The following is a 13,846-nucleotide window of genomic DNA, read 5'->3' on the forward strand; positions in this document are numbered from 1 at the left end:
CAGTCTACTGTATACCAGTGATGGAAGAAGTACTCATTATGTTATCAATACTGCCTATACTCTGTTAGATGTACAAGTCCTATATGACAGTCGAATGGAGGAATTTCAAACTCCTTCACCAATACATCACCTCAAATTCACTCCGGGCATGATGGACCTGATAAACGCTGGAGTAAGGCTGACCCCCCTTACCGTACGGCCAGCCCAACAGCCCAAAATGCGAGAGATACCATGGCCAGAGTTAATCCCACGCTATATGCCACGCCCATATAGCCTAGAAAATACATTTGATAACTGATATGAACAGGGTCCATTATGCGTAGCAACAAACATGTATGGACCCCTTGCTTCTAGAAAGCCTGGTGTTTCAATCACCGTACAGGTTGAGGTTCACAACATTTCCACTGTTATTTCAAATAGATTGTCCAAGACAAGGAGTAGCCTGAAGAGAGAATGCTGCTTGGTTAATGTACCTCACAGGCATCACAGCCCCCAAAAATCTGATAACAAGCTAAACCTTGCCTTGTTTAACATCAGGTCATTAACAAATAAGTCCTCTTCTGTAAATGATATAATATGTAAAGAGAAGCTAGATATTATCTTTCTAACAGAGACATGGCTTGGCTCGGATGGAGCTGTTCTCCTAGCGCCAGCCTGTCCCGCAAACCACTCTGTTCGCGAGGCTAAGAAAGGAGGTGGACTGGCAATCATTTTTTCAGACACTTTAAAATTCAAGGCTCTGACGCTCGGCAGCTTTTCATCCTTTGAATACCAGGCCACAATACTGCAGGGTCAGTCCTCTATCCCAATGATCAGCATTTATCGTCCTCCAAAGTGCAGCAAAGCTGTATTTCTAACAGAAATATCAGAACTTGTATCTATCTGTTCCACTAACTATGACAGAACTCTTATCTCGGGCGATCTTAATCTACACCTGGACGATGCTTCAAATGCGGTGGCTCTGGGTTTCTTAGAGTTATTGCACTCCTTTGAGTTCATCCAACATGTTGTTGGGCCTACACATAAACAGGGGCACACTCTGGACCTGGTGATTTCTAGAGGTCTGAACATCACTGTTGAAAGGACTATTGAAATGCCTGAGCTATCAGACCACTATTTGCTGTGTTTTAATATGACTGTCTCTGATCTAGAGAAAAACATCACTGAATATACTATAAAAAAGCGTTTTTTTAGCTCATCTGCAGCCAACGAGTTCTCTCGTCATCTGGGCCCCCCCCTATCCGATACTCCCCCAGTGAATGATATGGTCCAAATGTTTAATCTTAAACTAGAGTCAGCTCTTGACATAGTGGCTCCTATGAAAACTAAAAAGAAACAGAACACCAGAGTAACACCCTGGATAAATGAGCATACACGTTCACTGAAGCAAGATTGTCGTAGAGCTGAGCGAGCTTGGAGAAAAAACAAACTCACCATCCACCTAGAGATTCTTAAAAAGTCAACAGTCACATATAACAAAGCCCTGCGTCTGGCAAGGCAGGCTTATTTCTCTGGCATTATTAATGAGAACAAGAAAAATGCCAGAGTCTTATTCTCTACCATTGAACGACTTTTAAACCCCCCCCAGTCCTACAAGCAGTCGTTCCCGGCCTCTAAAGCTAAGTGTAATGAGTTTGCATGCTTTTTTGATAACAAAATTTGTAACATTAGAGCTGATATTATGAATGGTGCTGCTGCTAGCTCAAGCCCTCTAACAGCAGCTAATGGTGCCAGGGTTGATCTCTCCAGGGGGAGCCTATTGTCTTTCTGTACAATTGATGAAGACGAACTCCGAAAAACCATATCTCAGATGACATCATCCTCCTGTTCATTGGACACAATTCCCACCACCTTTCTCAAAGAGGTTTTAGACAGTGTGATTGGAGATATCCTAAAAATTGTAAACAGCTCTCTACAATCAGGCGTCTTTCCAGACTCACTGAAGACGGCTGTAGTTAGGCCCTTACTCAAGAAACACAATCTTGATCCCTCTGTGATGGGTAACTACCGACCCATTTCTAATCTGCCCTTTTTGGGCAAGGTTTTAGAAAAATGCATCTTTCATCAATTGGATGTGTTTCTACAGAACAACAATGTGCATAACAAATTCCAATCTGGCTTTAGGAAAGGCCACAGCACAGAAACAGCACTTGTAAAAGTAATGAATGATCTTAGGGTGTCTGCTGACAAGAAACATGTTTCCGTTCTTTTACTTCTAGATCTAACGGCTGCATTTGACACGATTGACCATTCAATTTTAATACAGCGTCTGGAGCACTGGGTAGGCCTGTCTGGCACGGCCCTGTCCTGGTTTTCCTCCTACCTAACAAACAGAAGCTATTTTGTCAATCTAGCTGAGTTTGACTCAGACAAACACAACATCAGTTCTGGTATTCCACAGGGCTCAATTCTTGGTCCTCTGTTATTCTCCCTGTACATACTGCCATTGGGAGAACTCATTACCAATCACGGAGTCAATTTTCATTTCTATGCTGATGATACCCAACTTTATCTTTCTGTAGATCCAGATGATCTCTGTGCCTTAGACCCGCTGTTGACCTGTCTGTCTAGCATTAAATGCTGGATGAGTGAGAACTTTCTCAAGCTAAATGAGGATAAGACAGAAGTTCTCATAATCGGTTCTAGTGAGCAGAAAGAATCGATAAAAAGCAGACTTGGCAACCTGACTGTAGAAAGTAACAGTACAGTAAAGAACTTGGGGATCACTATTGATTCTGAACTGAATTTTAATTCACACATTAATCATGTTACCAAGATTGCCTTTTTTCATCTTAGAAATATTGCACGAATCAGAGCCTATTTGTCACTGGACGATGCAAAAACGCTAATCCACGCCTTTGTTTTTTCTCGGCTTGATTACTGCAATGCACTTTTTTCTGGATTGCCTAAGAAATCAACTGACAGATTACAACTTGTCCAAAATGCAGCAGCCAGAGTCTTAACTAGAACTAAGATGAGAGAACATATTACTCCAGTCTTGGCCTCATTGCACTGGCTTCCGGTTGTTTTTAGGATTGATTTTAAAATTCTTTTACTTGTTTATAAAGCTCTCAATGGTCTCGCACCTTCCTACCTACATGACTGCCTGCCGAAATATGTCCCAAACCGCCCCCTAAGGTCTTCCACTGCTGGCCTGCTCGCTTGCCTAAAAAAATGGCAACTAAAAAATACGGGGAAGCAGCTTTTTGCTTCTACGGGCCGACGGCGTGGAACAAACTCCCACTGTACCTTCGACAGGCAGCCTCTGTAGACATTTTTAAAGCTCAGCTCAAGACCCACTTTTACACCCTTGCTTTTAATTGATTTATCTGTCTTTTAAAAAAAATGTTATTCATGTCCTCACTGTATTGTTTATGCCCTGCTTTTCTTTTCTTTTTTGTGTAAAGCACTTTGAGCTGCATTTCATGTCATGAAAGGTGCTATACAAATAAAGTTTAGTACATATTAAAAATGTACTTGTAAATTCCAAGTAGGTGTACTAGCATCAAAATGTACTTAAAGTACCATAATGTAGTCATTACGCAGAATGTTCCATTTTTTTGTCCCAAGTTCAAAATGTATATAAACCTTTTGAAAAAAGCAGATCTACAAGCTCACAATGCGTCGCATCGTGACACATTGTGAGCTTGTAGATTGGCTCTTTCCAAATGGCTGAAATATAGGGCTTCCCCCCACTGTCACTTACAAAGGTGTTCTTGTCCGGTCAGTCTGGATAATAGTGACACAACTAAATTACTGAAAATGTCAACGCGTCCTTGAGCAAAAGCCCATTCCTGCCCATGCTCGCTGTGACAAATGACTGTGACAAATGACTGAAATGTGAGCGCAAACGAGCCATTAAACGAGGCAAAGTGTATGAGCATGGATAAGGGCTGGCAGTGGCTCAGGATCCGTGGCTCCTGGCTGATGGCACGAGCAAGACTACTAACTTTCCTCTAACTTTCCAAGTTTGATGAGGTCAGTGTCATGATCTTCATATATACTAGAGACGGCCATATATGGTGGCGTGACGTGTCACGAGGCGTGATGTCACGAGGAGTGACCATATAGAGACCAGAAATGGAGGCGTGATGTCATGAGGCGTGACCATATATGGAGGCGTGATGTCACGAGGCGTGACCATATATGGAGGTGTGATGTCACGAGGCGTGACCAAATATAAAGGTGTGACCGACTGAAAGACCGACGGAATGACGGGAAAAGCAGGTTTTCATAGTAAACTGCGACCTACAGTCACAATCAATAAGAAACCGTGCAAGCCAAACAAAATGTAATGTCCTGCAATCCCAAGTGCTTCGGTTCAAATATGATTATTTTGCGGGTCCCCAGTTCAAATATGATTATTTTGGGGGGTCCCCGGCCAGTTCAAATATGATTATTTTGGGGCGTCCACAGTTCAAATATGATTATTTTGGGAGGTCCACAGTTCAAATATAATTATTTTGGGAGGTCCACAGTTCAAGTATGATTATTTTGGGGTGTCCACAGTTCAAATATGATTATTTTGGGAAGTCACCAGTAAAAGTATGATTATTTTGGGGGGTCCACAGTTCAAATATGATTATTTTAGGGAGTCGCTGTTTGAAAAAGGTTTAGAACCACTGCCTTACATGGTTGCCCCCTTTTCTGGTTCGTTGAATGTGTACTGAATATAACACATAATGTGTCACAGTGTTCCATTTGTTGTGTTTTTTTGCCGCCTCACTGAATGTCTTTGTGTGTGTGTGTGTGTGTGTGTGTGTGTGTGTGTGTGTGTGTGTGTGTGTGTGTGTGTGTGTGTGTGTGTGTGTGTGTGTGTGTGTGTGCGTGTGCGTGTGCGTGTGCGTGTGTAAAGAGCTTTTAGAGGGGTCGCAATGACTAGAAAATAAGGCATTGATATTGTACAAATGTGGTCCATTTACCTGTGTTAGCTTAATGGAGCATCGTGATAGTTCAGACAGTCACGGCACTCAGGCTGTTCCTCACGCTCAGTCACCCTCGGATCATTCACTAACAAGCTAACACGTACGCCCTCGATCCTAATGATTCATTCTAGGCAGTGGTGTAAAGTAACTAAGCACATGTACTCAGGTACTGTAGCCTACTTATGTTGAGGATTTTATTTTTTACTTTCTTGAGTATTTAACAATAATACTTTTACTTCTACTCCACTACATCTCAGAGGAATTTAACTTTTACTCCACTACATTTACATGAAAACTTACTTTGTAAATTACTTACTTTGTAGATTTTGATTATTTTACAAAAGATACATTAACCAATTCAGCCCTATACTACACTTCCTCTGCCAACCTGGGGAGGGCAGCGGACTGATCTCATGCTTCCTTCTATGCATCTCCCTGGTTGGACAGCGCGTGGAAGGAACATGTTATTCCGACCAGATCCTTTCCCCTCCATCAGACTCCCGGCTGGCCAGGGGGAGGTAGTTTAGAGACCAGGATTACTGCATGTTTTTTGTGAGGGTACCTAGTCCTACCCTATAGGGGACACGGGGAGAACATTTCTACACAGAAAAGCCCTTTCGCCAACCCCTCCTCGGGTATGGGCACTGATGACTAATGACGCGGATGAGAGAACACGCCCCAGCGCCCACAGCGCCCCTGGCGGGAATTGAACCCAGGACCTTCTAGCTATGAGGCGACAGCACTACCGACTGTGCCAAAGCTTGTTTTGACCAGAGATGCCATCTGGGACAAGGAATTGGAGATAAAGGCGATTGAAAGAAACTAGATAGAACGGGCGTGGGTGCGCAGTTCAAGATGGCCTGCTCCAGTGTTATTGACAACACCAGCTAGCAGTCCAATGCCAACGTAAGTAGCATTACGACTTGATCAATCAAAAGTACTATAAAAGACCAATCGCCGAAAATCTCCGCCAATGGCGCTAAGCGTAGTATATTCTCTGCCGTTGACGGAGATCTACGTCAAGTCTAATACAATGCTTCACCGATGATGACGGAGATCTCCATCATGTTGTCTGCTCAGTGGTTTAATATAGATATAGCGCTCTTCGCCAACTTTTTGATGGTTCTAGGTTGCAAGCAACGGATACAACCGGAAATTAAACAGAAGTGAAAATGTTGCCTGCCGTTCGCCTACACGCATATTTTGATGCCAATACTTTTGTACTTTTACTCAATTAAATTCTAAATACTGAAATTGGACTTGTAACTGCATTTCTAGATTGTGGTATTGATACTTTTACTCAAGTAAAACATGTGAGTACTTCTTCCTCCACTACTATACCTCCCCAGCTTAGTCCTTGTGGCAATTAGTTCTTCAGTTCACTATATGTCAATATGTTAATGTATGGATTCCTGTGGATTGTATGATGCTATCTGTGTATTTTAAGTAATGCCCTTGAAGGGTTCAATGTTATGCCCATGTAACAACTCTGTATCTAATAAGGCTCTGATTCAGGGGTGCTTGTGATCTCAGATTATGCGCTATGCCTGCACAGATAAAATCTATATCACAGGAGCGGAGTCCCGCTGCCAAATGTAATGCGATATCACTGCAATAAATCGCTTATCTTGATCAAAGTGTCTGACTGAAATAAACCTGCGTAGGTAATCACCCATATGGTACCAAGAATACCAAAAGTGTTTCAATGGGGTTTAAATTCAAGTGAATCCTCAGGTGTGTCTCATGCCCTAAGTCTCTGTTGTCTTCAGTATCTATCCAGTGGTTTGCATTGTACATTTCTGCCATATATTAGATGTACACAACATATTATTGTGTGCGATATTTTCTTTTGTACGGAATAGTAACATGAGGCATTCAGTTCACCCCACTTCTCAACATATTTCCTTCCTTCCTTCCTTCCTTCCTTCCTTTTGGGCGACGATGATTTGCAATTCTGTTCCTATCGGGGCATAACTCGAATGGCACTGAGTCGGCTCAAGCGGCCTTCGCAATGCCGCGACGGCTCGCCTCTTGTGGCTTTCGTTTTAATTTTTATTTCTTCAGACCCATCTCCCTCTTTACGTCTTGGGTTTGAGAACTGCACTTCCACATTTCTGCACCGTTCCTGGAGTGCGGTGTTTGACTGGAAGGGTACCCCCTTCTTCCAGTCACCGTTTGACTTCTTCGGGATATCCATCCCAAGAAGTCGGAATGGCGCCTTTTCCACCGGGTTGAACCGGTTTGGTTCGTTTTTCACGCCAAATATTGAACCAGTTCAGAGTGTCTCCACTGAAAATGAATTGGTTCTGAACCCGAAAAGTTGGTTCGGAACTGGAACCAAATAATGGCCGCCGGTTCCGTGAAAGCACCAAGGTTCCAAGAATCTAGAACGGAACCAGTTCTAGAACCAAAGTTATTTTGGTGGAAAAGGGGCCACGGAGCATTGCGGGCAGTGTTGTGTACCTGGTGTTGACGGGCATGCGGCAGGGCACGGAGTCCCGTATGTGTACCTGGTGTTGACGGGCATGCGGCAGGGCACAGAGTCCCGTATGCAGGAGCTGGTGCCAGGATCCGCCGGCTCCACGATGACAAAGGGCCTCTCCTCCAGCGTGACCACCCTGAGGTGCTGCGTGTCGTCCAGGGGCTTCAGGAAGGAGCCGTAGCGAGACCAGGGGTGGTAGCGCAGCCGCAGCTGGCCGTTCTCCCACCAGCCCACCTGGAGAGTAGCCGCACACACACACACACACACACACACATGTGCGCGCGCACACACACACACACACACACACACACACACACACACACACACACACACACACACACACACACACACACACACACACACACACACACACACACACACACACACACACACACACACACACACACACACACACACACATTCAGTGAGGCGGCTAAAAAAAACAAAGATCATCGACAAAAATAGCCGATCTACAAGCTCACAACGCATCACACGTTTACTTCTACTCCACTACATCTCAGATATTTTTGAATGTTCCCCCCAGAATAGGGATGCTTAGGTTCAAGTGGCTAAGTGCAGTTGAGACGAATAACAGTCTAAGTCCATAGTAATTATCCATAATGTATAAATGATGGATTACGCTTCAGGACAGATAGGCCTTTTCGGGGAGGGGTCAGAATAAATTATGGACTTAGACTGTAATTCTCAACTGCTTAAATGTCAAGTATGAAAATGTCAAGTAAGTATTTTCAGTCTGTCGTTACTATTAAGCTTTCCTCGTGATACATACAGTTTCTTAGGGGGAAAGATTTACATCTTTATCGTAATGACATTAATGTAAAGTTCAGCGGTGCCTTGGATGAAAATTTTATTTCCAGGGGTGACCTGAAAACCACTGCTGTAGAGGATCACGTGACAAGGAGGAGGATCTGTGGGAATTGGCATAATAGTGATTAGACTGGGAGATAAAAGGGGAATTGATGGTGGGGGGGATTCATTGCACTGACAATAATGACCTTGGGACACAAACACAGAAGTGAGATCACAAAAAATATGTTAAAAATAAGTGCCAGTAGTGCCGAAATATCATCACTTTGCAGGACTTTCCTTAATCTTGCGTCATTTCCCGCGAGGGCATTTGGCCCTTAACAAGCGCAAGAGCACATATACAGTCTCCACACACACACACACTCACACTTGCACGAACACACCCACCCACTCCATCTGCATCGTTATCACTCATTAGTCATCTGTTGACGACCACATTAACACAAGCATCCAAATTGAAATGTGTGCACTTGGCAGAACACACCAGCCAGCAAGTCCAAGGCCACAAATCTCTGTCTCATCATTACCTCACTTAATCTCTGCATCTGTCTTTGTTCTTTTTCACTCTTTCCATCACCCCTTTTCTCTCTCCCAGCCTCATGCTCACTGTATTTCATCCAATAGGTCCTATAGACAAGGTTTGAGAACTGCTGATTTAGAAGACATTCGTATGGGCCTCAGGTCTTAATGGGTTAAAGCAGTGGTCCGGGGAACACCAGTGGTCCTTGAGGGGGTTCCAGGTGGTCCCCAGCTAAATGATGTAGAGTTGGTAACCAAATTGACCCTTATGGGTTCATTTGGTTTGTTTTTCAAGAGTTAAATTATTGTTAAAGGGATAGTTCACCCAAAATATTACCAGCAGTGGTTCCCTATGGAGACACAAAGGAGACTCTGTGTCTGCTGGTCATCAAATTATTGGCTTAGGAATGCGACAAAAACAAATAAATATTCATTAATTCTTTACTGTCCACCACTGGCAATAACACATGAGTGTTTTGAGGCTATAATCCCCAAGCAGTTAGGGTTGCAGCCATGGAACATGTTGAGGTTATAGGCCCAGAGCATTTAAGGTTGCAGCCATGCTGGGAACACATTGCCTCTAATGTTTGGAACATCATCATCATCATCATTTTTCGACCGCGGTCGAGATCATGGATTCCACAATGCTACGCCAGACTTCCCGGTCCTTCATTGCCACCCCCAGTTCCTGCCTACTGAAGCACCGGTCCTTCATTGCCACCCCCAGTTCCTCATGCCTACTGAAGCATGTGTCCCTAGCGATGACATCATGGAACGACAGCTTTCTACCTCTGGTCCACCCTGAGGCAGGACTCCAGAGAAGAAGGGAAGATTATATAACCTCATTGTCAGCTCTGTAGCAGTGGCCGGCAAACTGCGCTCTTCTGGATCGGACCAGTGAAGAAACACAGGGAAGGTTGCCGTTTGTTTGGAACAGTACTGAACAATGTCCAGTCTGAGTTCAGTACTGGACAGTAGTCTGAGAGGGAAGTGACCCAAAGTTCAAGTTATTTTAAAACATTAAAGATTTGCATTTTGGGTCTGCACTCTGCAGGCTAAAAAGCCACCGCCTCGCTCGCACCATCTCAGCCTAGGATCAAATACTACTGTTTATTGTCTCTGTTTATACTTATATTGAGACACCATTTCAGCAGAGCACAATATTGCTGAAGGGGAATGAACCTCCCACTGCCCCTCTCTGAGACAAAACTAAACACGTCTCACTGGAGACAAAAATAAAATTGCAAAGAATGCTGGGAGTCTGCAGGTTGAGAAGAGAATCTGAAAATGTAATCAAACTTTCAAAATAGTGAAAATACAAGTAAACTTGTAACAGACTAATCACAACCAAACTTTTAGACAAATTAAGCCTTACAGTGTATACTTATACTTATATTTTACTGCATATTGTTTGACATTTTCTTTACGTTTAGGTAATGTCATTTTAATCAGTGTTCAGCTGATTATCTTGTTCTTTCTTTCTGTTCTTTTTTTTACCCATTTAAAACTGTGCTGGGTCACATTTTGTGCAAAGTGATGATCAGTGCCTTCTCTCCAGTCTGGCAAGAAGCACATTATTTCAATATAGTATGCTGATTAATTGCATTTTAAAATGGATTAAAACAATTTTGAATTAGCCCTTCGCAGCGGAGAAAAAAGAACGACAGGAGATAACTAGGTTGAATTATTAGTGACTCTCAGGGGTCATCGCCATGCTGGCTTGTGGTGGACATTTTTGTCGAAATTACATTTTTGCCATGGACATACAAAATGAGTAGACAAACACAAAGATCTAGCCTTAAATGACCATTACATGTCTGTAACTCTGAGAGTGTACAGGGTCCATTTGGTTCCATTTGTACACTCTCAAGATGCATTTTGAGAAAAGCTGTCCTAGTGGACTCCTAATGTGTCATGGGTCTCATGATCAAAATAAGAACATAATGGTGTGTGAAGACAAAATCTATCAAACTCCGTCTTTTAAAGTGAACGCGTATGCTGGCACTGGGAACTGGGGTTCATGCTAACAGCTAGCGGTAGAGATAGAGTTAAGCATTTATTTCATATTTACATGTCGATTTCAGCTCTGACACTTATTTCAGACATAATCTAGTTAAGTATGTGAAGAGTCTGCCTGTGCTATTAAGTAATTTTGGATAAAAAAAGAATTACGTTTTTCTTAAAAAAAAGAAAAGGTGAAAAGCTGGAGGTTGCGCGATGGCAGGCTCTCAGTAAAATCTGGTCACATTTGTCCGTGTAAGGGCATATTGATGACCCCTGGTTAATCTTCTCTTCATTTACTTTATTTATAGTAGTTCAGTCAGACAACTCACGAATAGTTAAACCAATATTTATTGCAGAATGAGTAACAAGTGTGCATATGATATTGGATTTGGCGTTCGGCTCTGCTGGATTTCTCCCTGCTCGGCATGGTTAAGCAATAACACAGAATATAAAGAGCAGGGAGATAGATATACAATAACCCCCCATGGGGAACATAAATAGCAGAGCCGTGGTGGTGCTGGGGAGGAGGTGGGAAAAAACATCGCATACAACCAGGGACCATATGCAGAGGAAGGCAGGAAGAGCATGCAGACTGGTGAGCTTAAGTAGCCCGCCCAATTGGACAGCTGACTGCCGCATCGGCGAATGACGTGAGGGACTGCACACACTGTACACCCACATAGTAATGCAGCATGTTAACCCCTTGAGTATAGTATGCGCCTTGAGCATGGCATGAACCCCCTTGAGGTTGTCTGAATGAACTAACTTCGCAAGCTACGTCTCATTTCAGTCAGACAACTCACGAATAGTTAAACCAATATTTATTGCAGAATGAGTAACAAGTGTGCATATGATATTGGATTTGGCGTTCGGCTCTGCTGGATTTCTCCCTGCTCGGCATGGTTAAGCAATAACACAGAATATAAAGAGCAGGGAGATAGATATACAATAACCCCCCCAACACACATACTTTCGGTGAACTCTCACCGTTGATCCGGGCAGGTGACCCACTATGGATACACAGTGACGAAATGCAAATATGCATTTCTGGAACCTGCCGGATATGCTAACCCCCCCAACAAAGCAGAACCGGAACGCCCTACGGGAATACTCAACCGATACACATCCGTGCAGATGTCCCACTGAGAATAGTGACGAAATGCAAGCTATGCATTTCTGGATTTTGCACGGATATTTTAACTTTTACGTGAGCTATGTGTAGCCATGACTGCACGCCGAGCCGTGAGGCTTACCTCTTGAGAAAAAATAATGTGTGGGGCCCCGGCCGATACCCCTTTTTTTTTTTTTTCTTCTCCCAGCATGAGAGACAACCATCTGGGATCGGCTGGGGCATACTAACCTTAAGCTTAAGCTGAAAAAGGCCTGCTTGGCTGCGCTCGCCGATAGGCCATTCCTCTATTGCCACTATAGAGGAATATTCTACGCTGCTGCTGCTGCTGCTGCTGCTGCTGCTGCTGCTGCTGCTGCTGCTGTTGCACTACACGCGTGTAGTGCAACCATTCACCGTTACGCCGACGTCCTCAGCAAGAGGAACGCCACCAGCCCTCTGTCAGCAAGAGGAACGCCACCGGCCCTCTGTCAGCAAGAGGAACGCCACCGGCCCGCTGTTTCAGAGCCGCTATGAACATAAGCTTGAGATGAGAACCGGTATGCTACTATAGCCATTTAAGCTTGAGATAACGACCTGTAAGCATTCCACCCAGCGACCACCGTATATGCAAGGTAATAAGATTACCATTCCTGATCGGATACAGCACTTGCATTCATTACATCCTGAATAAACAACTGAAGCTCTTCTGATTAGATGCACATAATGATTCATGGGCAGCTGAGGACCATGGCCTGAGTTTTGGTTGGCAACTGGCGCATCAGCGTGGCAGTAGAATCAGGAGTAGCGAGGCATGAGCTGAGAAGACCGATAGCCCTGGCTTAGGCAGGGCTCGCGCCACCTTACGGAGTCCAGAACGCAGCCAAAGCAGGTTGCCCAATGCAGAACTAAAAGACACAAGCAGAGACAGAGTTACTTATACTTCATCCTGGCTGAATGATTAAAAGTGTGAATAGGGGATCCTAAGCACGGATCGGAAACAGAGATCATGCTGAGGGTCAAGATCAGCAGAAGAGACTTCCCACACCACACGAGCCCGATAAGCCGTTTAAAGAGAGAGAAACCGATATTTAAAGAGAAAAGCCTTAGATCTTAATCCTAGTCTATTTAGACACCCACGTGATAGATGCCCCTAATGAATTAACTTACATGAGCGGCATATGCTCTTCATGAGGCCTTTGAGCAATTGAATATGAGCTTAAAGAAGTTAAAATAGCTTCATGTCATGCAGACCCGAGAACTGTTCAAGACCACCCTCGTCCAGAACTGGGATGAGATACACTACCATGTTCCATACGAGCAATCTATAATCATGCTGCAGAATCAACAGCGCTGCAGGGTCAGGGTGATGGTGATGGACTTACTTCTTTGCAAGATACTAGAACCATCACTTTCGAAGAAACCCCAACCGACCAACACCAGCTGAAGAAGCATTGGTGAATCTCCTGACTGAGCGACCTTAGGACGTCTGAGACTTGTGCTGAAAGAAAGCTTAGGACCAAGAGAATATCTGAGGGTCATGAACCTGTTGAACAAATGAGCCACAGATAATAGATAAAACATGATCTGCTTTGAGAGAAAGCAAGATATATGCCTGTCCTGTATAGCCACTTATTTTTTTTTTGAGTGGTGCAAACCACTCCAACAACCAGCTTGTCTGTATTGTGTACCTGTATACCTACGTGTCCGTGCAAAGGTGAGCATGGTTACTATGGTTAGTGTGTGACGTCACTGACATAGCTGATCAGACTATATAAGACCTTGCACCACTCAGTTCACACAGGTGTGATTTTTATTATAATAATTAATATTGTTAATACATGTATTAATTTATTTAACATGACACTAAACAGCTTCTATGAGGAAGCGATGACAGATAATTGACGACATCGATGCCATTACCTATGAACTTATACTGCATTCATTTAGATTGCCATCCAATGCCATTTGAAGCAATAA

General features: G+C 43.7%; 1 protein-coding gene across 1 annotated transcript in view; it reads right to left on the bottom strand.

The window, feature by feature from the left end:
* The window catches only part of grin2da (glutamate receptor, ionotropic, N-methyl D-aspartate 2D, a), a 237,271-nt gene that overhangs the window by 83,519 nt on the left and 139,906 nt on the right, over window positions 1-13,846 (bottom strand). The window contains exon 7 of the mRNA XM_079522009.1: window positions 7,436-7,641. Coding sequence (XP_079378135.1) covers window positions 7,436-7,641 — 206 coding nt within the window. The remainder of the gene's footprint in view (window positions 1-7,435; window positions 7,642-13,846) is intronic.

Source organism: Electrona antarctica, assembly GCF_951216825.1.
Source record: "Electrona antarctica genome assembly, chromosome: 15".
NCBI classification, from domain to species: Eukaryota; Metazoa; Chordata; class Actinopteri; order Myctophiformes; family Myctophidae; genus Electrona; species Electrona antarctica.